This window comes from Lates calcarifer, linkage group LG13 (assembly GCF_001640805.2).
Source record: "Lates calcarifer isolate ASB-BC8 linkage group LG13, TLL_Latcal_v3, whole genome shotgun sequence".
Classification (NCBI taxonomy): domain Eukaryota; kingdom Metazoa; phylum Chordata; class Actinopteri; family Centropomidae; genus Lates; species Lates calcarifer.
Genome location: NC_066845.1, coordinates 1,922,275 through 1,948,728, shown reverse-complemented (window position 1 = coordinate 1,948,728; position 26,454 = coordinate 1,922,275). Strand labels below are relative to the sequence as shown.

The window sequence follows — 26,454 nt, the reverse complement described above, 5'->3', positions numbered from 1 at the left end:
GGTGAATATGATAAACATTGTACCAGCTAAACATCTGCATGTTAAAACCCATTACGAGCATGTTGTTGTTCTTGCTTTAGTATTTAACAATTGCCTTGTTTCATAATTGCTGGTAGGTCTTCTTCATTAAAAAATGTTTTGCTTATAGGAAATCATGCATTTTACACAAGCATTTTACAGCCAAACCAGTTTATCTATATATTTTTATATTTTTGGGGTTTTTTAGCCTTTACTCCTGGATCAGGAGTCAAACCAGGGACCAGCTGCTCAGGGCACTAAGGCCCATGCAGTATGTGCCCCAACCATTAGGCTATGGGGGTGCTCTGCAACACTTTATTTTGAATAAATGGAAAAAGAACTGTGTAGACATGAAAGTAGAGAAACTGACAAATCACTTATCAAACCCAGCCATCCACAGATACTTAAATCACATCAAAGAGCAGTCTAAAAACACCAGACTAAGGACTACTTAGCAACCTCTGTCAAAGAGGAAAAAACCTTTTAAGAGACATAAAGTTCTGTATATTTCTACGTAGACATGACAAGTAGAATCAGAACATATCTTAATAAAGCACATAAATTCTAATATGCTAAGCAGCTTGTCCCAGCGTCTTTATACATACTCTCTGAACATGGGTGTGTGCCATGAGCTTGGGATAATTCCAGTGTTCGCTGGCTTTTCCATAATTGAGTTTTCTATTTTGTGAAAATAGCCCTTGGTTGCACAGCAGGATCATTGGACTGAATGAATAATTGATCTAACGTGAATAAGTGGTATAATTAAAGCATTTCATTCTCTGGTTTGGTTTTACATGGCTCCCCTGATATCACATGCAGTCACAAATGTAATATTTAATAACTGTAATAGCTGAAAATTACATCAAGGCTTTGGAAAATAGAATTATGACCACTACCATTAAACACCATTCTCCTTATTACAATGTCTGAAGTGATTCCCAATCAAACAGAATGAAGAAAAAACTTAACATTTTCCTGTTCCCAAAGTTTTGTTTAAAATTATAATTACATTATACTCTCAAGAAGGAAGAGAATAGCTTTATTTCACGCATTTTAAAAATGTGGTCTGTGTTTGAGTAAAAGCGATATGTCTTATTCCTACATCCTGCTCTTGTATCTTTTTAAATTTTAAAAACTGTATTTTACTTGAAGCATACATCATCATCATGTCACTGTGTTATTCAAGTATGTTTAAAAGCAGAGTCTCCTATGTCCTCATCCAATCTCATTCCTCTGAATTTAAACAATTTTTCAATCTTCATGTGATGCATTTCTGTGATATGTAAGTAAGCCATCACCATCATTTTATCCCAGGTGTTTCCACTGTACTCTTCAGTTAAAAGCCCTAAAATTGATGCACTTTAAAAGAAAGCTTTGAAACGTGGGTGAGCTTCAAACTAATGTGCTTGTTCACATTGAATGGAACTGAAAAACTGATTATGGTGGGCTGATGGATGGATAGTAAATGTCTGAACTATAAAATATGTTGTCACATTGTCAAAAAAAAGACAATAGATTGAGATTATTTCAGAATTTCCCATACAGTTTCAGTTGTAATCATGCCCTTTTTCAAGAAAGACAAATGACAATAACTTGAAATGAGGTTGCTCCCATGCTACATTAAGGTGTGACCTGTGTCAAGAAAATTTAAGGTAAAATTATCCCCTCTTATGTCTAAATGTAACTCAGTATTAAACAAAACAAGTTTTTAACAATCTAGAATTACTACTTTCAGTGGACTTAGCAATCTCTTTTTAATGTTAATGGCTATATAACAACACAAATGATGGAAAAACAGAAAGCATATGAAAAGGACACAAAAAGATCAGCAATATTTATGGAATAATTTAAATACCCTACTTTTTTGAATGATGAGAAAGCTTTTTAAATTCAAGTACTATTTTTACCTTGTGTTTAACACACATTTCACAGCTCTGATATAACTGTCATCAATCATAAGCCAACAATTAGAAATGCAATAGCTTCCTAACACTGCTACATCTCAGTCTCTCAACAACAATCTTGAACTAGTTTGTCAAATAGTGATTAAAATTACAAGGCTTTATATAGGGATGGACTGTACTCTGCTATGGCTCTGTTGAGGTCACCTTAATAAGAGATGTTTACATGAATGACAAGCAAAAGACACAGTCAGTCATTTTGTTTTCTGAATAGTTTGGTTCAATTTAAAAGGCAAGGATGAATCAGCAACAGGGTTTGTGACCTTTTCCCCAAGGCCTCTTTACAATGACCCCAGTGTGCAGGCAGTACCACTGTATGTGATCGTGGAAAGATGGGGACAAAGTCTTCACAGTGTGGATTGGGCAAACTGTGGAGCTAATTCGCAGTCGCCAAGTATTTGCAACATAGCCACAATCTTTGATCGTGTGTCTCCAGTGTGGGCTAAACCCTAGTACACTATAAAACCAAGAGAACTGCCTCCCAGGCTCCACTAAGTGGGGATGACAAAAATGGAGATTGAGTGGCTACATTTATTGACTTAATGTATTAAACGACATGCCCCGGGTCTGCTTAAGGCTAAGCTTTCCAAAGCTATTCATCAGTGACAACTTTTATTTCTTTGTATAGGGTCCAAGGGGTCCTGATGGGCCAGTGGGGGAGAAAGGGTCTACAGGAATAAAGGTGAGCATATGGTCACAAAAGTCAAAGTTGACCACTGGTTAATAAATCATCTTCAGAGCCTCTTGTCGGGCTCAAGTTTGTGGCTAATTGTTGATAATGTCACCTTACATGCCTTAGAGCAACATCTGGCCTTAAGCTTCCTAATTGCACACATCAAACCTCTCCCACAGAAAACAAGGATAAACAAAATGACTCAAGTTTCTCAACGGAGGGAAGAAAAATCATGAGAACTTCTCAAAACAGCTTTGTTCAGCAGACTGTAATTATTAACTATTTTTAACATCTAAAGACTCTTCAGAGGACACTCTTTGTTAACTACAAATCTAACAACAGAACCTTAAATCAAAGAGTCCTAAAATATTGATGGTGCTGCTAGTGCTTGGCAGTCGGGAACATTTTAACTCTGGGGGATTTTAGAAAGCTCAAGCTAACTGAGTTGGATGTTTTTTTGCAGGGCCCTGATGGTCCACCAGGAAAAGTGGGCCTCCCTGGAGAGATGGTAAGGAAAATCAGGCTTCTTCACTTTCCTTTCTTAACAGTAGTGACATTATTAGCAGTATTAGCAGCAATCCTGGTTAGAGTACATTTGGTCATCGTGCCCTCTCAAGGTTACAGAACAAGTAGCTGGGATAAATAGCAGTGCTGGTACTGTCCTAATGAAGAACAATTTTCCAGGGTGACTTGGAGAGAAACTTCTCATTAAAGCAGGGGCAGAGAAAGAATTTTATATAAGCTCTGTGCTTGTTGTTGCATAGGGCACGTGGTCAAATAGAATTCACATCTATTAAAATCCATTAAATCTTCTAAATGGGGATGTAGATAAGAGCACTGATTCATCATGCCATTTTTCATTCTCTTTATTATGCGTGTTCTCAGCTGGCTTGTGAACTTCCTGTGATATTCAGTTTCAGCAGGCTATTACTCAGGCTATTAGTTTGAAATTTAAATGACATTTTATGAACATGATAATTGTTTAGGTCATTTTTCAAACAGAAAATGTCCAACTTTCCAGCTCATGAAATGTGTGTGTGAATATCATTTAAAGGAGGACATGGAGCATACACCGAACTCAGCCTAGCCTTATGCTGCCTATGTCATGGTTTAAGAACAAACAGCACCATTAAAACCTGTTTGACTGTACTTATTTTTCCATTTTGTGCTGTTTTGCTGTAGGGAAGGCCTGGCGAGCCGGCTGAAGCTGGGCCTAAGGGATTTCCAGTAAGTGATTGGGGCTAACAGAGGTCTGTTTTAGGTCAGTCTTGATTTTTGGGGAGGAAACATTTTTGGGGAACAGTAGAGGATGGGAGAGTCTTGTGTGGCGCACTGTTTCTCTAGCAGGTGTTATGGCATTTTGGCATGTGTATGTATGTACACACCAGTAGTGTGTGTGTGTTATAAACGACTGTATTATTTTCAGGGTGTTCAAGGACCCTCGGGACCTCCAGGAGCCAAAGGAATTGCTGGAGAGCCAGTGAGTTTATTATTTGCTTACATGAATGTACACTATTTTGGCCCCATATTTTAAAATAAACTTCATTATTAAAGAGCGTAATGTTTTTGTTTGTGTGTGCATGTGTGTGTTTTACTCCATGTGGCCCAGTTAAAAAAATTTGGAAGTTGCAGAATCTCGAAGATATAGTCACATACAGGTTATTATCTTTAATAACCTGTAGCCCTGCAACACCTACTGTGTACCATTTCCTTTTGCCCTTGCACATAAACTCAGAATTTTCACTTTGACACCTTTTATTCAGTGCACCCTAGAAACCCACTGTCTGGTCAAAAAGCCCTGAACAACCTAATCCTCTTTCTCTTATTCTGCCCAAGTCTCACAGACACAAGCAGAAAAGTACTGAGTCTGAGACAATTTGATTTACACCATCTCCTTCCTGGAGAGGCAGCTTTATTGTAGCCTGAATGTGTCTCTATAACAGCAGGGCTGTTTCCATCACTTACAGGAGCTTTGGCTCAGTGTTTTGAAGGCTTTTAGCCCTGCAGATTAACTTATCTCTACAAATCCACACTTTCTGCCTGGTTCTTATTTCTTTTCTCATTTTTCCTCCTTTACTGTCACTTTCAGAGGTGTTTGTCCAAGATTAGAAAGCACTCTTAACCTTTTTTATCAATGCCTCTGCTTTGTCACTGCAGGGACCACCAGGGCCACCAGGAACGATTGGGCCACTGGGGGAGATGGGGCAGATGGTGAGTTTGATCACTCAGCTGGCGTGAGAACCCCCGCTGACTTTTACATTAGCACTGAATACTAAAGGCTGTCACTGTTTCTGTCAGGGTCCACCAGGGAAGGCTGGAGAGAGAGGGCCACCTGGTGAAACCGGAGAGAAGGTGAAGATGATGATATGCTGTTGAAGTGTTCATTGATTATCGAGTACTGAGATTAATGTGTACTGGTTGTACACTGGTTGTGTTTTGCATCATGAAAATTAGCATGGGAGAATCACATTACAATAGCCTTTGCAAAACTAGGTCTGACTAGTGTGTCCTATATACCATTCTCCATGTGTTTCTACACTATCTAATCATCGATCATTGTTCTATCAGTTGTATTAGAAACAAGACACAACAAAAGTTGTGGCAAAGTAGAACTGAGAAAGGTTATTATGCACTGTGGACATCTATGTGGATGATCAAATTAAATTATTGTTTTACCACGAAACATAAATTATGTGCCTGCAAAAGAATTTTTTCAGTACTCAAAATGTCAATATGCAAACTCAGGATTTGAGGTGCAGACATGATGTTATACTGCTATCCATTACGGAGCAGGAAACACTGGTAAAAACAATGGTGGAAACATGAAGAGGTACAAGACATCACAATCATCATGTTTCTTCCCCTGGCAGGGTGCCACTGGTCTACCTGGCAACATTGGGGAGCAGGGTTTGATAGGCCAGAGAGTGAGTATGCCATGTTTTTCTTTCAGTTACATCCTAATGAGTTAATCAAATTTATTTTGGCAAATCCTCAACTATATTCAGAACCGCACACGTCACTTGTAACACAGCGTAAACAAAATAATAAATAAAAAGACAAAACAGTTTTACTGTGTGCTTGCTACACATCTGTTCTTGCTTCCTGTGATTTCCTTGTCACACTGAAACATTTTGCAGCCATAATATTTTTACAATTTGTCTGTCAGGGTGAGCCAGGCATTGATGGGGAGGCTGGACCAAGTGGACCCGATGGAGCCAAGGCAAGTATAGAAAATAAAAGACAAATTGTAAGTGAAAATTTGAGATATACATCATCCCAAAACATGCAGTAAATTGAAAAAAAATATTCGGGACTTTGGCTAGTAATAACATTGCTGTCATTAATTTCAACATCATTTTTTCTGTTATGAAGCTGTTTGTCTGTGAACCTGATGAACTTTCCTGTTTACTGAAGCAGCTTATTGTAATTAGAGCAAGTTGAGTATTGTTTGTGAGCTATTGCCCTTTGTACAGTTGGAGCTGCATTGTGTTGACACTTAGTGAAAACAGATAGAGGCTATTTTAAGAGCTCTACTGTCTGGCAAGTATTGTGATGGGGGAAAAAAAGAAAAGCACAAAAAGCCTGCCTATTCAGCAGAGCCAAACTGCTGGAAGTATGGCTGACAGACCCACAAACAGCTTTTGGCTTAGAGAAGGTGGTAAAATGTGAGCACAGAGAACACAGAGGATTAGAATAGAGTCAACCTGAGAGCCTGTTCAGCTCAGTGCTGTACAGGACGTTTTCTGTTAGTCAGGAGAGTAAACTACTTTGAACAGTTCTTGGCTGGAATGCAGCTCCTGGATGGAAAACAGCAGCTCGAGAGGGATTTGCAGCTTTTACTGTTAACTGTTCAGAGAATGAAAATCAGTGCATTGTCACGGTTTGTTGCTGTATTCATTGGTGGAACTGGTGGAAATTCAACAAATAATCTTACAATTCTGTTTTAATGAACAAAGTTATTACATCTTGTGAGTAATTATGGTAACATGGCAGGTTTTGGACCCGGTGTCAAATTTTTAAATCAGTATTTGAATAATTTTCAGACAATCCATACTTGTGAAATGAACCCTGTTCATGACACTGTATTCTGTAAGAACTAAGTGAACTCAAGCTGTCACTGTATATATTCTGCTTTCTCCTTTTATTTAAGTTGAACATCATCTTCTTGTTGATGTCAGAATAAGCGTTTTCCAAAGAGCCAAAGGCTTTTGTATGTCCGTAATATCAGCTGCTCTCAAAAGAACCCATATTTCTATTTAATAAAGCATTACATAGTTGTTGGAAACAGTAAAATGTGATCCCTTATTTGGAGAACAAAAAAGTAAGACTGGGCAATGTTATCTGCTTTCCAAGTTGAAGCTATTTCAAACTTTATCTGCACATACCCCTTTCTTACACAAAATAACTTTTTTGTGCCAGGCTGAAATGAATGTATTTTACATATTTCACTCAGTTGATATGAGGAATGCTGGGACAGATGGGTGTAATAACTTTTATGAAACATAAAAATGTCCAAAAAAAGAAGAAAAAAAAAAAAGAATTCCAAATAACACGGGCTTGGCTAAAAAAAACTGTATTGCCAATAAGTGGACATGCTGACTTTCTTACAAGAGTAAAAAGTTAGACTGCCAATAGTTTCTTTCAGTAAAATAGCAATAAAGCTCATTATGATCTGATCTGACAGTGTAGCATCAAATCTACAGCTGAGCCTAAGCTCACTTTCTGGCAACTAGTGATGCTCTGGGAGCACATGCACCTTGAAGAACATGTCAACACATTTTTTTCCATCTTAGAAATGTTTCCAAATTACAGCCTGTTGTGCCTCACCGATAAATTAGTCATGCTTTTGTGTCATTCTGGCTAAACTACTGTAACTCTCTGTTTACATGCCTGAGCTGTCACTGTGGAAACTGCAGCTAGCTCAGAATGCTGCAGCAAGACTTTTATGTAGGGCCAGCTTTAGAGCTCACATCCCTCCCATCCTGGGTTCATGTCATTAGTGGCCTGTGAATACTGGATAACATGAAAGATTTTATTTATAATTTGCAACGCTCTTCAAAATCAAGCTCCTACTCAGATATGTAGACTCTTAATCTAGGATTTGACAGGCAGGATTCTGTGTTCATCGGATCAGACCTTAGTGACTGTTCTTCTGGCCAAATTCAAAAGCTTTCATTGCTGTGCCCCCCCAGGTTCTGCAATAATCTTTCTGCAGACATTTGGTAGGATGATAATATGGAATATCACATAAAAACCTGTAACTACAGACAGATCTTTCACTGACATTTCATTTCATTTATGTATTCTTTATGCTTGCCATGTGAAACTCAAAAGTTTCATTGCATATAAATGACTTTTTCTTCAGTCTGAATATTTTATTCAAATGTATTCAAGCTCCAACAGGCCAAAATCCTAGCTATGATTGCATGTGATTGCGTCAGAATAGTCCAGTTTATTGCACCTCAATTGTACGATCACCTTTTTTTATTAGGCTTGTATTACTCTTCTCAGGGTGAAAAGGGGGATGCTGGTTCAGAGGGCGCCAAAGGAGACAGGGGTGAAATTGGCTTGAAAGGAAAGGAAGGACCTCCCGGGCCTCCTGGACTAGTGGGTGTGAGGGTGAGTGTATCAGCAGCCAACTCCAACTTTCATTCAGTTCTCATGAAAAGACAGCTATTTGTCCACTCACAGCCCTGTTCAATTTTCTTTTACAAGGGTCAGGAGGGTAAACCTGGCAAAATTGGTGAAAGAGGAAAACCAGGAGAAAAGGTTTGTCAGTTCGCTTGCTTGGGGCTAAAATACACTTTTCATTCTTTGATGCCTGTCAATGTGTTCTCTTGTATGACAAGTTGAATAGCTCACTGCTGTAGTAGAAAACAGTGAGGTCAGTAACCTCCATAAGCATGCCATTTGAGGTGCTTGTCAAGCAGAGTTTGAGTATTAAATGTTTGTATTGTCAAACAAGCCACACAACTGTTCAGGGAAGTTTGTACACTCACTGCATACCCGCTCATTGATGGCCTCTCTCCAGGGGAGCAAAGGTCACCAAGGTCACCTGGGAGAGACTGGGCCAATCGGTGAGCAGGGAGAAATGGGGTTTGTTGGACAGAAGGGAGCAAGAGGAACCATCGGGCCAGTGGTGAGTTCTTTACAGATTGATTGAAGGACTTAATTGGTTGTTGGTGGATGTGGGCTAAATATATATATTTCCCTAGGGTGCTCCAGGGAGAATGGGCCAACAAGGAAATCCAGGCATATCCGGTTACGAGGTAAGCACTTCTTCATAAACAGTGATGGAATAATACATTACATTGCAGGATATTATGAAAGTGAGGGACCTACAGCACTTCCAGAACTCTACACTGCTGTCAATGCAAAAATGTTACATACTGGGACAACCTTCTTAAGCATCTAAAATGAAGATTCTTATTATCTTGTATGGAAAGAAAACCTTTTATTTTTCTATTTTTGCCACATGGTAGTATATATGTAACAATGTAGAATGTGTGGGTAAAAAGGCAAAATTAAGTATTACATTGTTGACAGGCATGTTACCTAATGATGATGTAATGTTGAAACTTCATTGCTTTTTGGAGTCCATCTAATGTTTTTACCAGTGTAGCACCCTAACACTATTGTATGCCTAAATTGCTTTAATTTACCTTAGATAAGAAAGACAGGGTGTCTGGGATTGACTTCCTATGGTAGCTACCCAGAAAGTTAACCTATTTTCTGTCAAACTAATAATACCCATGTAAAAGAACAAAACTGCAAGACTTGGCAGCACTTGCATTCACTATACTGTGTTTCAAATAACTGACCCCAAAGAAAACTTATGATTAAAAAGGTATTCACAGTTTACTTAAAGTTTTGCTTTTGAAGTGTACAAATTATTTTTTACCACTGTTAGTTGAAATGAAATAACGCTATGAAAACAAAATTTAGACCCCTTTAAAATACCTAATATGTCTAAATAATAATTAACCAAATTACTGTCGCCAAAATTAGCAAATGACTTAATTGGCAAAATTGAATTGGCTTATAACCCAAATGTTACAGCACAAAACTGTATTTCTCTGCATTCTTTTAGCAAAATCCTTATTTCTCACTCATTTTATTTGACTATAAACAAAAAACAGTTGCAGGCACTTGTGTCACTCGGGTGCAGTGCGGCAATTGAGTACTTATCCTCAGCAGAGCAAGAAACACAAAAGGTCTACCTCACTGTCCGGCGTCAGTCCTAGTCCTGGAGAAACAGTTTGTGGTCTAAAAGATGAAACCAGATGGCAACAGGAGATGAAATCCTCGTCAGGAATCCCAGAACACTCCTCCGGAAACACAAAGCCGTTGTCTCCGGTTAGCAATGGCATCCACTCGTCTGCGACAACATTGTCTTTAGCTTAAGCTAGCACAGTCACACTGGCACAAACGTCCTCCCTAATCACAGCAATTAAGTTAAAATAATGTGCGTAATGCTCACAGCTGTAGTTCTCTGTCACTTAAACATTCACCAACTATCCACAATAGCGTTTCATATCATTTCTCCCTCTCGTGCTTTCTCTTTCCCCCTTTTCCCCCACTTCCGTATTGTTGCACTTGCCCCGCCCTCTACCGTTCTCTTCCTTACCTGGGCCAATTACGACAGGTGGTGCCGACTGACACCAAAAATAACCAATCAAACAACATAAATGAAACTAAGGACACACCATGCGAGTATCCAGTGAGTTTACATCACTGTTAGCTTTTAACATTTCCTAGAACAGTATTTTTAAACCACTTTATTCAACAATTTACATTATACCCCATTTATGTCCCGTCTAGGTTTACATATTGAACATTATGGAGTAACACTATTGACATATGAGTCACTATGCTTTTATTGTTCTGGTGTTGATGAATCACAGGCTGATTCTCATTTGCTGGTGTTTTGTGCTTCTTCTTCTTCATTCCACAGGGGGAATCCTCAGATACTCAGATCTGTTGACAACCCTGTGTGTTGTTTTGGTTAATTTAATTTTTTTTATGGAGTACAAGGAAAATAACTAGTTCCCTCTGAGTTGTCCTCCCTCTTTTGGAATCTCCAGTATAGTTTGATTTCTCATGATTCTTTGCTATTTAAAGGTATAAACCACTATAAAATATGTAATCTTATCTTGATTAATTGAATTGTAATTAATTTTCGCTTCACAACTGACCACTAGAGGGCAGAAAGTAGTTGCAAAGAAACAAACGCATCATAAAAAGAAAATATCACATTACAAAAAGAGGATTGGTTTGTCTATCTCTAGCTAGCCATGTCTGCTTGCAGCTCACCAAATGTAAATCTCCTCTATCTGTCTAAACCAATAAAGAATACACTGAACATTTGCCAATAAAAAATATGGGAGTGACTAAAAAAACTTTTGGTTTGGGCTGAGGTTTCACAACAAACCTTCTCTTATTTCATGTACAAATGAGATGAAAACAGCAGCATTGCTGGTCTGCACCTGTGCACACACATTCAAGATACGATTGGGCTGAGAAACTGATTACTGCAGATTTAAGACTGAAGTAGAACTGAACTGTGAAAAAATAGAACCATGCTTTAACTGATGATTTACAAAATAGCATCCTTCATGGCACCAGGAGGTGAACTGATGATTGATGGCACTGTCTTATTCTCTGTCTGTAGCTTGATCCCATGTGTTTCTCTACATTATGAGTATAATACGTCACATGGTAAAGTGGAGTGAAGACTGTGAGGTTACAGTCCTGAAATGAGATTCAGTCACAAACTCTTTTCTTGTCACAGGGTCACATGGGACCACAAGGCCCACTGGGACCTCCTGGGCCAAAAGGTGAAAAGGTACATCACCAAAATTACTTGCTGTTCTTAATAGCCATCTGCATTTTGATTGTGTCTAATGAGCTCGGGGGGCCTCTAATGGTTGCATTATTTAACAATGTAAAACGGGGATGCAGCACATTGTCTTTGAGTGCATGGTCAGTTTATTTGATGTATTGGGGCTTCAGTTGTGTCCCTAATTGGTGCTTCTTCTGTCTGTCTTGTTGTCCTTCCAGTATTCGTCAACTCATCCCTAGTTTGATTAATGATATGAACCAGGACACATCCAATTAACTAAGTGCTGTTAAATGTATATAATTAGCCAAGCACCTGTGTGCTTCTGCTTGTGATTTTGGGGATATTAGCACCATAATTTGTGTTTATTTGACAGGAGCAGCACCCACTAGAACACTCCACACCAGAGTTTAGTGAGATGCTAATTTGCATTTTTTTAGTCCCTGGGCAGGAGCCATCTGGATGTGGATATTTGTTATTTTCGCTTTGCCAATATCCTCAAAATAATGGCTCTGCTTACTCAGTAATTAAATCAATATCATGCTATGACACAGGTCATTGCAAAATTTATGATTTTCAATTGAGCGTGACAGGTAGCCCTGGTGCTAAAACATGCTGCAGATGAATACATATCCGTATCACAGTTAAGTTAAAAGCACTAATGCTAAAATGTAGTGCTTTTTATCCATGCAAGTGTCAGTTTTGCTCAGCCCCTGGGCATCAGTAATTATCCTCCTACTTTTGGATGCCTGCTGGACTCTTCTTTTATTTATTTAATTTGACACATGCACAACACATGATTGTTAAAATCATACACACATCTGTGGTTATTGGTTAATGAATTCCATAAAGACCCTGGAACAGACACTGGCACCATTTACGTGAAATGGGATCATTGTGGGTAATAGCGCATGTAATGATTTGCCATTTATATAAAGAGAGCAGTCAATGTGTTTCCATTGTTATACTCTTTCAAACAAAACGTGCATTGATTTTGCACAGACCACTGGGTTTTAGGGAAATGCCATTGATTGCGGTTGTTTGTCTGCCCCTATATTGCTTGTTTAGGGTGGACAGGGGGACGACAGCAAGGTAGAGGGTTCTCCAGGTCCCCAAGGTGACAGAGTGAGTTTCTTACATGTACCAGTTTCTCTTTTGTTGTTTGTTAGTGGTGTTTGGGATTGTTAAATGAATTTGTTTCCATATGAATCCAGGGTCCTCCTGGAGACAGAGGAGAGAGAGGAGAGCCAGGTGACCCTGGATACATTGTAAGTGAACAAAAACAGACATGTTGTTTTCTTTTGTCTTCAAGTTTAAGTGTCCTATACATTGAACTGCAGATGCAATTATATTTTCCAGGGTCAAATGGGTTTTGATGGAAAGAGAGGAGATGCTGGTGCTCCAGGGCTTCCTGTAAGTGTCTTATTTTTCTTGACATGTAAAACCCTGAATGAAGTGGAATTTAAATCAAACACTAATGATAATTTTAGGGACATCCTGGGCCAAAGGGACAACCAGGGCTGAAAGGATCCAAAGGTGATCAAGTAAGGACATAGATAATAGTTGCATGATTTTGTTGTATGAGGAAACTCAGTGCAATTTTACCGGACTGTACTTTCTGCCATGTAACCATGTCAGAACTGTGGAACATGAACTCTTTATGCTCTAGGGTCAGAAAGGAAAGACGGGGGCAACAGGTGCACCTGGGACCAAAGGACCACCAGTGAGTTGGATGCATTTGTGATATTGGGTTACAGTTAAACTACTAACAACTATGTTTCTATTTAAATCAGATCAAGCTTTGATGTAAACATTTCTCTTTCATAAGGGTCTGGAGGGTCCTCCTGGTCCACGGGGGGTTGTGGGCAGGGAGGGACTTGAGGGGCCGCCTGGAATGGATGGACAGCATGCTAAAGATGGAAGTAAAGGAGTCAAGGTGAGGAGAGTGCTGTACACTTATTCTTTGCTAAATTAAATCAATATCAGCACTGACTGTTGTTTACCCATTATTGTTTCTCTTTAGGGGGAGCAAGGAGAAGATGGAGCGGTGGGCTCACCTGGAAAACCTGGATGGCCAGGTAAAACTGGTGTGACAGGGCTTCCTGGAAGTCAAGGCTCCTTTGGGCAAAAGGTGAGAATGATGGGTAGACAAGTTGCAACATTTTAGTTGCTTGTGCTAAGAAAGTTTTGATCTTATTCACAAAGAACTTAATCTTAAATTATGGCACAAGCATCTTTTATAGATTAAAATGCAGGCAAATATATTGCCAGTATCAAGTGGAAATTGCCAACTCAGCTTTAATCTGCCAGGGCTGCCTCCCTTGGCACCATAAAGCTGCCTTTATATCTGGAGCATTTTCTGATCTCAAAGGCCAAAGTCTGCACAAAGACTTTACACAATTTCTCAAAAGACCTCATATTCACTGCAGTAATTTTGGGAAGTCAGTGTTGCAAAATATTAACGAGCTGGCACAGTCTTGATTTGCATGGCCTCGCCAATATTACATAAAATGTACATATGCATGACTGTGACAAACACAGTGACTTTATTTATTGGACTGGTGGTATTAGGCAATTTTCACCTCAGTGCCTGTGGGTAGGGTACAACGTTGCATTCTGATATGGTCATGTAATGCAACCATTTATTGTATACTTTATGAGGTAAACTGAAGTTTTGTTATTTTGTATCCTGTGATAATGAAACTGATATTAGAGGAAACACAGGTTGTGTAGAGGGAAAAGCACCAGCTCAAAATTGCTCATATCCAGGTTTAATTCTCAGCAGTGGTGATTCCTAATTGGCCCAACTAAATACAGTTAACAGTGTCCATCAGTGGGAAGCAGTGATCATGAACTTGCTGCTCGCTCTGCTTTGTCTGGGCTTCTTTGCAGAGGTTGTTGGGTGGGATGTGAGGAAGATGAACAAGGGTTTATGTGTGTTTGTGTGTGTTCTCCAGGGTGAGAGGGGTCTCCCAGGCCATACTGGTCCATCAGGAAAAAAAGGCTCTATTGGTGGGATGGGAATGCCAGGAAAACAAGGAGACCAGGGACCTAAAGGGCAACCAGTGAGCAATGACTTATCAAAATAACTTACTGGAGTTTCTTTAACATGACAACATCCTGGCTTGTGCAGTGATGAAGATTACCATACTTTCCCTTCTCCTGTGTGTATTAGGGAGACACTGGTGAACAAGGATTTCCAGGAGTGTTTGGTCTGTTTGGACCAAAGGTATGTTCCATTATAGCTCTACTCTCAACTGAAATGATGACCTCAGGTCAATCAAACCTATACAGTTATAGTTTTCTGGTCTGAACCAAGTTCTTAACCTTTAGAATAGACTTATGATATGGCTCTGAGACTAGTAAAATGATTTTAAGAGTCATTTCTAGGTTGAACTAACCTTTTGGTTGAAGTACTTTTGTGAAATTTAAATGCCTAAACTTGTCTTGTGGTACATTACATTATCTTCAGTAAAAATTGGTATGAGAGCTGTTAGGTATTATGGCAACATGCCCCAGGATAACATCTGCTGCACCATGAGTCTGCTTTACTTACAGCACTGCTGCACTATAGATTATTGCCAGCTGTAGAAACAGTGCAGGCTTTACTTGAGTCTCACTTTTTAATTTAAAACCCTGAGAGTGACGTTGGATATTTTCCCACAGTGGGAGTTGAGCAGGAGTGTGAGGCAGATGAGCTCTGTGTTAGTGTTCAGTGGAGTTTATAATAGTTGCTCTAACTCAGAATCAATGAGTAAGAATAATTAGAGTGTAGTCAGTAAAATCAGATAAAACTGCAGAAATAATGGCTGTGTAACAAACCCCTTTAACATCTCATGTCTTGTGATTTTTAACTGGTTGTATTAATGGCAACAGTATTGACCTTATGCTAAATAAGAGAACAGATTAAGTTGTTTACACTTGTTTCTTACAAAACTTTTCCTACTTCCCCAGAATTATAACATTAATAAAATGTAAGCTTTTTTTTTGGTACTATTATGGAAAAGTTTACTGGTTTACATTTACTGGTTTCCAACTTCTATGTATTTTCTGTGTTTCTCAGCGACATATGACCGTAAATTGAATTGGTTTCAGACTGTAAAAATTAAAGAATCTAATTTTTTTAATGTTTCACACAGTAGGTGCTTAATTGATTGATAAAAATTGACTGACTATTTGACAATGATAATGGCTTTTTGCAGCCTTAGTCTTGTGCACAGAGGGATAACTTCTCATACAAAAAATGGTTTAGTTCTAGCAGAGAAAACATTTCTTTATGAGGTTCATTTAACTTTCACATTCCAAAGCTGAAGTTTGATTGACAACCATCAAAACCATGCATTGTTTAAGACCACTGGGGAAACTGTAGCTTAAAACATTTAAGCTGCTTAGGCATTTAACAATGGTGGCTGCCATTTCCTAATCACATAAAAATTTGTCAGTGTTTAAAATCCTGCTTGTTGACAACAGTGGTCAACAAAGGTCACTGATTACTTAATACTGGTTTAACCTTTGACTTACCAGACCTTATCCATTAATAATAAACAATTGTTTGTTTGTTTCTAGGGACCTCCTGGAGACACTGGCCCAGCAGGGATACAAGGACCAAAAGGACCACGTGGTTTGATGGTAAGATGAAGATTAATGGTACTTCGGTACCTCAGTGTAGCATTTCTGAACTTTCACAAACTGCACACTTGCCATGAAAAATAAGCACTGCTTCATCAGATGCTCCATCATATGTGTCCTCAGTCACTAACATGCCTCCACTTTCCAGGGTATGGAGGGAGCTTTGGGCCCCGTTGGCATCATTGGCCCCAGCGGTCATCCTGTATGTACCTCATATCTCATCCTATCTGCCAAGCTTTATGTGACTTCTCTCTGCTTTCTGGCAGTGATGGAGTGATCCTCTGTCTCCTTTCTCTCCATCAGGGACCCCAGGGTGACAAAGGAAGTCGGGGGGAGACGGTGCGTGGCGCTGTTTTGATGAATCCTTTTCTGTCTGTACTGTGAGCACAGAATAGGATACTTAGTATGGAGACAGCACACCACTCAGCCTGCTTTGCCCTCAGCACTTTTCATTTCCTATTGTGCTCCACTGTTTGTTGTTACACTCACAGTGACACTTAGCTGCTGTGGAATTCCTGTCAGGGTGATAAATGTTGGCTACATGCTCATCTAAAGCTTTTTAAAGAGGTTTGTTGAGTGCTCATACACACAAGCATAATTCACAAGCTCACTCCTGAAATGCCAACACTCGTGCATAGGTTTGCTGTGTGAAAATAGGATTTGCTATGCGGAAATAAGATTTCTTTGTAGGCTTGCAAAGAAGCAAGAGGGCAATTCAGTAGCAATACAGCAGACAGTAGATAAAGGCTGTATTCTGTTGGTGGCACAAAGATGGCATTATACTGTACATGATAGAATAATGTCTTGTCTGTTCTCAGACTGATTATGTTATTGTGGCATTGTCCACTTATGAATATTGATTTCCTTTTCTTTCTTTGATTTCCTGCAGGGGATGCAAGGACCAAAGGTGAGTAATTATTCTACTCTTGTAGCTCAATCATTATTCTTTGCTCAGACCTGTGGTCTACTCAGCATGAGAAGGAAAAATTTAACTTGATCATCTTCTGTGAAGTCCAAGTTATGAATAATTTTGTGATTTTTCAGGGATCACCGGGTCCTCGTGGACCACCAGGACCACCAGTAAGTTCTTCTTTTTACATAGTTTTTCAAATGAAAAAAGACTAATGTAGTTACATGAAAAGAGGAAAAAAATAGATTGTTTAACTTTTACTTGTTTACTTGTTTCCAATTTAGTTTATCACATTTCAAGAAATACCATAGAATAACAGTATTTAGACATAAGTCAGATCACTCCACTAGATAATGTTACTAAATCAAGTCACTTGTCAAAAAATGTCTTAGAACCAGTGGGTGTGCATTGAACACTAGTGATACCTGGTCTCTTCTGGTGGATCTGATAACACACGTAATGTTAACACCAAGTCTTTTTCATCATTCTTATCCCTCAGTTCAATTTAAAATGAAACATGCAGAACTGTGGCGGCAGCTGGAAAAAAACATTTGAAGATGAAAAACTCATCTGATCATCAACACCCTAGTTAGACCAAGAGCACATCAAGAGCGTTATTCAGAGGATAATCTAACCTGCTCATTTTCCACGGTGATCTAATTCAAATAGCTGTTAGCCAGCGGCTCCTCTTCACTGCATTTGACATGCTTTATTTCCTTTTCTTTCATGCCTCATTTCCTGTTTATTCACATTTGTTTGGATGCATATATGAATATTGGGTGAGAATTGAAGACACCAGCATCAACAGTGTAGACTTTGATTTACTGAACTGCTTCATAATCATAAATACACTGAGAGGCTGTTGCTACAAAAACGTTAACAACAAAAGATAACAAATGTGTGCAAACACACAATGCCTATAACACAGGTTTCTCCCTTTGGTCTCTAGGGTCTTCCCAGTTCTGCCGTTTCACTTGTAAGTATGTTTCTCTTAATTGTTAATTCATGTTTTTTTTGGGAATGAAGAATGAAGTAGTACAAACAGAAAAGTAAAAATGGCCATGGTTGTTATTGCCTTGCTTCTTCTTTGATAGAGAAATGAGGCCCTTGGCGCTGCCTTTCAAGTAATTATTGATTCCCATGCTGCACTGAGGCAAGAGGTCAGTTCTGAGGGATTTAATGTTCATCGCAAAGAATCACTGTTGATTGTTGGTTGGTTCTTTGGTGTCTCATTGAATTCATGACCCATTATGGGAAACTGAGCCATTGCAGTAGCATATAGTATGAGAGTGATTTGGTAAAAGGATCAAAAATTAATAGAATGTTTCTTTTTTTTAAATAAAGGCTTAAAAATATTTATGTCCAATGCAGAATTATCAAAGCATGGATCTGCCCATGTTAGACCAGGGCACAGAGATTTTCAAGACCCTGCAGCACCTCAGCACTCTGATCCAAAGTTTAAAGAACCCACTGGGAACCCGTGACAATCCTGCCAGAATCTGCCGAGACCTCTACAACTGTGAACACAGGATGTATGACGGTGAGGACATTTAAACTGCTCCATCATTTCTGTGCACATATATTCGCTATGTTCTGATTGATGAGAGCTGTTTCCTCCTCTGCTGCTCCTCTTTGACAGGCACTTATTGGATCGACCCAAACCTTCGGCTGCACCGCTGACACTATTGAAGTGACATGCAACTTCACTGCCGGAGGACAGACTTGCCTGAAACCTATCACAGTATCCAAGGTGCAGTTGCTTCTGGATTTAGTCATTTGCCTCAGCTAGACAAAACACACATCACTTACACAGAGACAAGATCGCTTTGGGAGAATACTGTGCAAACAGTGGATGAATATCAAATCCTTGAGTGCTTGTGTCCTTATGGGGAATGTTTTCTTCATGTTGTCTTAGACAGAATTTTTCAAGAAGTAGAGAGGCTTAGAGTTTAAGATGGGCTGTGTGTGTATGCCAGTCATGTGATACATAAAGGAGCACAGCTGTTCATTTTCTGGCTCTATACAATAAACACTAGGACTAGTTGGATGGATAATTCATGCAGTGAATCTTAAGGCGTCCCACTTAGACTTGGCCAAGTCACCATCAAAGACACATTCAGTTGGCAAGTAAACCTCCAGAATCTTAAACTGTCCTTCATCCCTTCACTCCTTTGTCTTAGACTTATATTCCAGCCCTACAGTACAGAAAAACAGATCCAATTCTTATATTAACTGTAAATAAAATAATAGGAACAGACAGGGGCACAATCTGTGATCCAGATGTAACGTGTTCTAATTTATATCAGAAATTGAAGCCTGTTATCAATTCCTAAATTGATTGCACTCAAGTCCCTCTATTGCAGAGATTAACACTTGCCAACAACTAAATCAGTTTTTGTCAGCTGTCTGTTGGTAATGTAACAGCTTTCTCTGGTTAAACAAAAAGGAATCTATCCTACGGAGATGGATTTACCTACAGAGCTTCTCTATCATTATGTTGTTTGACACATATAATAATAATCTGAGAGTGTCAGGGGCAAAAACAAACACTGTAGTGGACATATTTTGAGGTGGATAATTGCATCATTTGATTACATTGGATTAGGTGTTTAGTTTTTCTCGGTTCAGCATTCTTGCTCAATAGTGGACAGATTGCAGAGATTTTTGTGCCTGTCAATCATTTACACCATGAAACATGGGAAAATAAGGCCCAGACTCAAAAATACCAGTGCTATCCTATCCTTATTGTTTGAATCAGGATTGTTTAGTGAATAAACTGTGTCATTAAAACTGGCCTATTTTCTACATTATGATAATTTGAAAAACATAATTATTTGAATATACCCAAATTTATCAATTATTTTTGTGAATAAGCATCAAAATTTGTGGGCAAAACAGTCACACACTGGACCTCAAGAAGCATTTTTTTGTAACAAAATGGTGAAATGGGAAAGATGTAGACATATATCCACAGTTATTGATGTAACTGTATCATGGTCAATGTTACATCTTCTAGATTCTGACTTTAAATAGTTAACCTCACAATTATGCTACAAATATGTACAAATTAAAGTAAAAATCCACTTGCCTTTTAGTTGGAGATAGGAGTGGGTCGTATCCAGATGAACTTCATCCACCTTTTGAGCACTGAGGCCGTGCAGCACATCACCGTTCACTGTCTCAACACACCTGTGTGGGCAGCAGGGCCCTCCCTACAGCCTTCAACCAAGGCTGTAAGCTTCAAAGCCTGGACTGGCGAGAAGATCCAGGCAGGAGACCTCCTGGAGCCTCTCATACCCAAGGATGACTGTTGGGTACGGACTTTTATTATTACACTGTTATATATAAATGTATATAGCTGAACATTTTGGACAATACATGTATTTGTTTTCTTTCTGAAATGAGAAGATCAATACCACTCTCATACCTGTGTGTTAAGCATGGAGCTGAAGCAAGGAAGCAATTAGTTTAGCATAGTTAGCATAAGACCGGAAGCAGCGGGAAATAGCTAACTGTCCTTTGTCCTCTATTACTTTGTCTTCCACATTATCACATCATGTGACATAATGTACCCTTCACTTTCAGATCAAAGATGGCCGCTGGCATCAGACCCACTTCATCTTCCAGACCCAGGACCCAAACTTACTCCCCATAGTGGATGTGTACAACCTACCAACAACAGAACCTGGTGCACGCTATCACCTCGAAGTTGGGCCTGTGTGCTTCCTATAGGGCCCTGTGGAGGGGCCAGGAATACTCCTGCATGCAGGAGTGACTGGATGAGGGGGATGGATAGGGATGAATGGCCCTTCAGACCCCTGTTTCATCTCTACAAAATATGCTTGGACTGCAGAACAGGAGGGGGCACCAGAGAAAGGCGGCCCATTGGAAATGCAGAGATAAGACTTCTGGCACTAATCAGCCTATGGAAAACAAAAATAAGCTCCGTTTTCAGAGACTTGTTTGTGTGATACAAGATCTGAATGCCCCTTTTGGAAGTAATATCAACGTCATTTCTGTCATCTCTTGGACCATGTTGTATCATATTTTCTTCACGGTCTGATACCGGATTTTGCAAGAACCTAAAAAAGTTTTTCAAGAGATCTGTACAGAAATATGGAACAGTAACATCTGCAAATGCAATAATTCCTATTTTAATGTTAAAGTATTATTTATACATGTATATGTACTGTATATTGTAATATAAAGTGCAATAGTTATTGTTCTACAGCCTTTAGGCATATACAGTATCAACATCATATCACTCATTCAGGTATACAGTGTGCCTCAGACACACAGGCATACTGCCGCCAGGTAAGTGTTCTTGAGCCTCTACTAACTGTCCAGTGCTGAGAGACCCCACATTTAAACAGACATCTTCACCAAAACAACTGCTGTGTGGTACTTTCCATGTTAAAGTGGACCCAAGGTTTCCACAGTGTGAACCAAGAAAAGTGTGTCAAGATGCTACCTCGTACTGCACCTCTCATCTCACAGCAAGCGAGTCGTCACCTGATATAATCTGGGATGACACAGAGGTGACACCTGGTGCTGCAACAGTTGACACTCGTATGATAAACTCTTGTCAGCTCTCAGCAAAGCAATGTCTGTGCTTTTACGAAAAAGGGAAGATTGTAAACTATACCCACAGGCCAAATACAATAAATTATATTTTCAAGGTAGTATTTTAACATTTTGCAATATTCTTTGTATGAGTCTGACACTATAACTTAATTTTTTCTTTTTTGTTAAAATGTAAATGTATAATTATGCAACCTTTATTATCTACAGTGGATTCTATTTAAATACTATTTAAATTCTGATTAGCTTTCCAGTTCAAAACCAGGCATCAAGGTCATGTTTTTAGCAATGTTTTTGTCACTTGGAGCTTTAAAACTTCTACAGTCTGTATGAGGGTTTATATATATATATATATATATATATATATATATATATATATAAAATTAAGCTGTCCTAAACATTCAACTGTAGGACATTACCAGCCTGATTATTATTTACTGTTAATGCTTCTGACACTACAATGTGCAGCAATTATGGTTGGTCCCACCAATCTATAAACTCAGAGGATTTCTTACAATACACAACATTAAACTACCACAGTACATGAGCTTACAGTGTTTGGTCTGTACAGATGTTCTATGCTGCGTGAATGAAGTCTAATGACTTAACAGGTAATTCAATAAATGTCTGAAAACCTTTGTTGATAAGCAGCTTTCAATTTTTTTTTTTCATCAAAGAAAACCTAATAGCAAAGCAAGATAATAAAATGCATTTAAACTGCTTACTTGTGATGGTGGATTTTAGCTTCCTTTTGTTCACTTGACAACTGGGACTGTTAAGTACAGTGGCCCTGAAGGTCAAAGACACAACAATTCACAAAACACTAAAACATTTCATGAAACATAAAATATTCATTTGTCTATAATTGGACACAATTCAAGTCAATAGTGTGTTTAGTGGCCAACATACTTGTTCACATGGTTAGTTCACTGATTTCTTCAGTAGGTGTTTATGTGGTAACAGGAAAGACAACCATGTCCACATAAATCAGCTGACAGGAAGTTTCAGCAACACCTCTGATGAAAAGACTGCAGGAAAGAAAGCTTCAAAAACAAGTTGAGAAATTTAAGGTATCAGTGAACTAACCATGTATGTATGCCACTAACCAAAAGCTTCTTGTGATTTCTCAGTCCAGCTGCTATTTTACTGACATTAAAAAAAACTGTTGACTTGTGATTTGATGTTGTGTTTTGTGAAATGCTCTTTAAGTTTTAGGGTCACCATTGTGCCCTTGAACTAATCCCTTGTTTTTTTTCTCTCTCTGCAACCTTTCTCTCAGTTTAATTGTTGTGGCAATAGCCTTACGAAGTACAAAAACACAGACAGACTTGGGAGTTTGAAAGCAATATATTAACAGACTGCTGTATGTTGTATGTTGTAAGTTACATAGTCTTATCTTGGGCACATGGCATGGCGACCTCCATCAATAGGTAGGTTGACTCCAGTGATGAAGCTGGCAGCGTCAGATGCCAGGAACGCAATACTGTGGGCCACTTCCTCCACCTCACCTGGTCGACCAAGGGCGTGGGTCTGCTTACATTTTGCAAGAAACTGGTGGTGAAAAAGACAGAACAACGGATGGAAGATACACATATTTAGTTTTTGTTGTTTTCAGAGAATAAAAAGGTCATTCTTTGGGTATGTTTACCCAGCTACTGTTGCACTGTTCCAGACAACTGTTGCACTGTAATCCAATGGGCAGTTGTCCACATCAAAGTAAGTCCACCAAAGTGCTTGTTATTACAACTGACAGGCTCAGGTTGTTATTATGAGTGTCTGACAACATTATGGAGGATTCTTACAGAGATAGCCCTAAGTATCAAAGAGTAAGATCGTTTTTGCTTGACCAGAAACATTGTTATTTATTGCCACCATACTCCGTTGACAAAAACAGTAATTTTACTGGAGCAGAACACTCTAGTTTGGGTGGTACTCCAATTAAAAGTCACACAATAACACAAACAAACTAACCAATCGAGGTAACGGTATTCCAGCATCTCCCATATTCTGCATGTTCTCAGTCTATCAGTGGCAAAAACAAGTGCTTAAGTGGATATATTTTGATGTGGAAAATCAATTATTTACACCCAAATAGCATGGAAAAACAATGCCCAGGTTCAAAACTACTGGAGTTATCCTTCAAGTGGTATGACCATGATGTCAAAATTTTTCTATTTTAGTGGCGAGATGCAGTAGTGTCATGTCATGATGTGTTACCTGAGCGTACTGATCTTCATCCAGTCCTGCTCTTTTGTGGACATCTGTGATGATCACACCCGGGCTGAGGAGATAAAAGCAGGAATATATGATATAGTGCAAAAGAAATAATAAATTTCAGCAGAACTAAGTAATTTCAATGATTTTTCAAAGTCAGTTTCAGAATAAACATGCATAAATGGCATGTGAACTAAGATAAGAATGGGAAAGAAAGTGTGAATCTAGAAGTGAACAATAAAATGTTCATTGGACATACCATACAGAGTTCACTCTGACTTGCTTTGATGCCAACTCTGAAATAAAAAGCAGTCATGTGATTTCCTGTGCTAACGTGCCATTGTGAACTTTTACAATGCTGAACATGGCTAAATGAAATGGCTAAAACGGCTCGACTCACCAAGTGCTATACAGCGTGTGAACTGGTCAATGGCAGACTTGGACATGCAATAGGCCAGCACACCAGGGAACTACAAAGAGAAAAATCACAGTTCTCTAAGATGCTTCATAATAAATAAAGATGGAAGGTGCTGCTGTAAACTTTTGTCCAGCTACATAACGCCTACTGATCTCTGTCCATTGACACTGGATACATTGACGATGGAGCCTTTGGTCTTGATCAGGTGTGGCACACAAAGTTGAGTCAGGTGGTATACAGATCTGAAATATGAAACAAAAGTTGGGGGCAACACTAATTAAAAATGACTGAAAACATACTTTAACACTTAAATATGGATTTGGGGACTTAGTATGATTCACTCCCTGAAGTCAAGCAGCAGAACTTAAGAGACATTGTGCGAATACTACTGGACAGTATCTGGGTGAACTACGTGCACAAGAGTTGTCTTTTATGCCACTGTTTATATCACCCTTTAATCCTATAATATCCTTTGCTGGGCAGCTGTTTAAAATAAATTGGGGCATAGATTAAGAGTATACCCACTTCTCCAGGCACCACTACACCACTGGTCATATGTAGATTCAGTCAAGCATGTACACATATACCTTTTTTATATAAAATAAAATACTATTTTATTCATTTCCCAAACTATCTTTCTCATTTTGTTGTTTAACATAATGCAAATAATACTTGAATAAAATGGACATCAATTTCAATTTCATTCAGATGCTGCAACTTGAAAAAATGGATCCTCGATCTTACAATAAAGTTTGTTTTCCTTTACATGTCTACTGCCTGAGATTGTTTTATGTTAAAAAGGAGAATAATTCTCTTACTGTAAATATATAATTTTTATCATCATCACCACTCAGTCCTAAAAACATGTTATATATCATATATTTCTTGTCCAGAGTCGTTCATTAAAACATTTCTTCCAACAACCAACTCAACTCAAAATGTAAAGCTATATTCACTGGACAATCATCATCTGACATATATTACTAAAATGTCTCCATTATGTTATGAAGATTTGAAATCCTACCTGACATTGATGTTCATGACCTTGTCATACTGGGCTAGGTCTGTTGTCTCGATGCCACCCATGGCCAAGATACCAGCGCTGTTAACCAGGACATCCAGGCGACCGAAGTGAGCAATGATCTGCTCCACTGTCTTCTTCACCGTCTCCTCATCAGTCAGGTCTCCAGGAACGAGCAGAGGCTGCACAGTAATAAGTAGTGTTCATTAAGTAGTGTCAAAATTGCATTCATGCAATACTGAACAAATCACTTTGTGTGTTTGCATGTCTTACAATGTAACTGTATATATGTATATTTTAACATACATGAGGCATGAAGCTGCAAATATATCTAAATGTATTTACATTTGTTTTACATCCATGCTGTATATACCAATTTGACATGACAAATTACAATGTTCCCAAACAGGGCACATTTGAAAACACATTCTAAGTACACTTTGCTTTTGCACTTTTATCAACTTAATATGTCAGGCTCTGGTGATTTAAAGTTGGCCTATTTCTGCAACTGGAGGCCACCGTACAAATCGTGATGTCACACCAAACTCCATTCAAAAAACAGATTAAAAATACAGAAACTAGTTAATGATTCCTACATATTCAGACTCCTGCTGCTCCACCAAGAGCTACACTCAACCAAACTTTCGGATTATGCATGCACTCTAGTTAAACGTTACATGATCACCTAGTTTCCGGCTCAGACTGAGAGTCAGTACCTGGGCAGCTCCACAGTCGGTGCACTGTTTGGCTATTTTGTTGAGGTTTTCCACGTCGCGGCCGTTAAGAGCCAACAGGGCCCCGAGTTTGGCAAATAAGAGGCTCGTACCCGCTCCAATGCCTGAGCTGGCACCCGTTATCAGGGTCACTTTCCCCTTCAGAGAACTCACCTAAAATACACACACACAAACGGCAAATATGTTAAGTGTCCAGACTCACCTTACCGCGGATAAATGAGCTGTAATTTAGATCATGCTCGACAAATATTAAAACAATGAGAAGAAAACATGGAAATAAGAGTATATCACAGGCAAGAAAGTAAACTTACTTTAAATGCATCGTCTGAGGCCATAATTTTTGTGAGTTGAATGCAGTTTGCATGGACTTTCTAGTACCAGGGACATACTTCGTCCACTACTGATGACGCAATTTGACTGTGACCGCGTCTTCAACGTTTTATCTTTTTAGCTTTT

At 38.9% G+C, this 26,454-nt stretch overlaps 2 protein-coding genes across 2 annotated transcripts in view; one reads left to right on the top strand and one right to left on the bottom strand.

The window, feature by feature from the left end:
- Positions 1 to 22,249, top strand: part of LOC108874454 (collagen alpha-1(XXVII) chain B-like) — a 70,389-nt gene extending 48,140 nt beyond the window's left edge. The window contains 34 exon segments of the mRNA XM_018662958.2: positions 2,608 to 2,661; positions 3,116 to 3,160; positions 3,835 to 3,879; positions 4,079 to 4,132; positions 4,810 to 4,863; positions 4,951 to 5,004; positions 5,523 to 5,576; positions 5,819 to 5,872; positions 8,164 to 8,271; positions 8,368 to 8,421; positions 8,684 to 8,791; positions 8,868 to 8,921; positions 11,444 to 11,497; positions 12,560 to 12,616; positions 12,706 to 12,759; positions 12,851 to 12,904; positions 12,982 to 13,035; positions 13,161 to 13,214; positions 13,320 to 13,427; positions 13,515 to 13,622; positions 14,449 to 14,556; positions 14,667 to 14,720; positions 16,058 to 16,120; positions 16,269 to 16,322; positions 16,424 to 16,459; positions 17,010 to 17,027; positions 17,165 to 17,200; positions 17,980 to 18,006; positions 18,125 to 18,190; positions 18,402 to 18,570; positions 18,670 to 18,695; positions 18,697 to 18,780; positions 20,126 to 20,344; positions 20,616 to 22,249. Of these exon segments, the coding sequence (XP_018518474.1) occupies positions 2,608 to 2,661; positions 3,116 to 3,160; positions 3,835 to 3,879; positions 4,079 to 4,132; positions 4,810 to 4,863; positions 4,951 to 5,004; positions 5,523 to 5,576; positions 5,819 to 5,872; positions 8,164 to 8,271; positions 8,368 to 8,421; positions 8,684 to 8,791; positions 8,868 to 8,921; positions 11,444 to 11,497; positions 12,560 to 12,616; positions 12,706 to 12,759; positions 12,851 to 12,904; positions 12,982 to 13,035; positions 13,161 to 13,214; positions 13,320 to 13,427; positions 13,515 to 13,622; positions 14,449 to 14,556; positions 14,667 to 14,720; positions 16,058 to 16,120; positions 16,269 to 16,322; positions 16,424 to 16,459; positions 17,010 to 17,027; positions 17,165 to 17,200; positions 17,980 to 18,006; positions 18,125 to 18,190; positions 18,402 to 18,570; positions 18,670 to 18,695; positions 18,697 to 18,780; positions 20,126 to 20,344; positions 20,616 to 20,762 (2,388 nt within the window). The 3' untranslated portion in view covers positions 20,763 to 22,249.
- Positions 22,250 to 22,939: 690 nt separating this feature from the next.
- On the bottom strand, positions 22,940 to 26,437 carry zgc:101858 (uncharacterized protein LOC449555 homolog). Its single transcript, XM_018663054.2, has 8 exons — positions 26,310 to 26,437; positions 25,981 to 26,151; positions 25,268 to 25,446; positions 24,392 to 24,485; positions 24,226 to 24,295; positions 24,085 to 24,121; positions 23,829 to 23,892; positions 22,940 to 23,162 (listed from the first exon to the last, which is right to left on the bottom strand). The coding sequence occupies exons 1-8, from the start codon at positions 26,331 to 26,333 to the stop codon at positions 23,004 to 23,006; spliced, it is 798 nt and encodes a 265-aa protein (XP_018518570.1). The 5' UTR covers positions 26,334 to 26,437; the 3' UTR covers positions 22,940 to 23,003.
- Between the last annotated feature and the right edge of the window lie 17 nt (positions 26,438 to 26,454).

Bases quoted from the DNA above. Each gene is read 5' to 3' on its own strand.
- zgc:101858 (XM_018663054.2), bottom strand. From the start codon at position 26,333: ATGGCCTCAGACGATGCATTTAAA. The intron at 25,447-25,980 runs GTACTGACTCTC...ATTACTGTGCAG, and splicing joins CCGACTGTGGAGCTGCCCAG to CCTCTGCTCGTTCCTGGAGA. The intron at 23,163-23,828 runs GTAACACATCAT...TTTCACCACCAG, and splicing joins ATGAAGATCAGTACGCTCAG to TTTCTTGCAAAATGTAAGCA.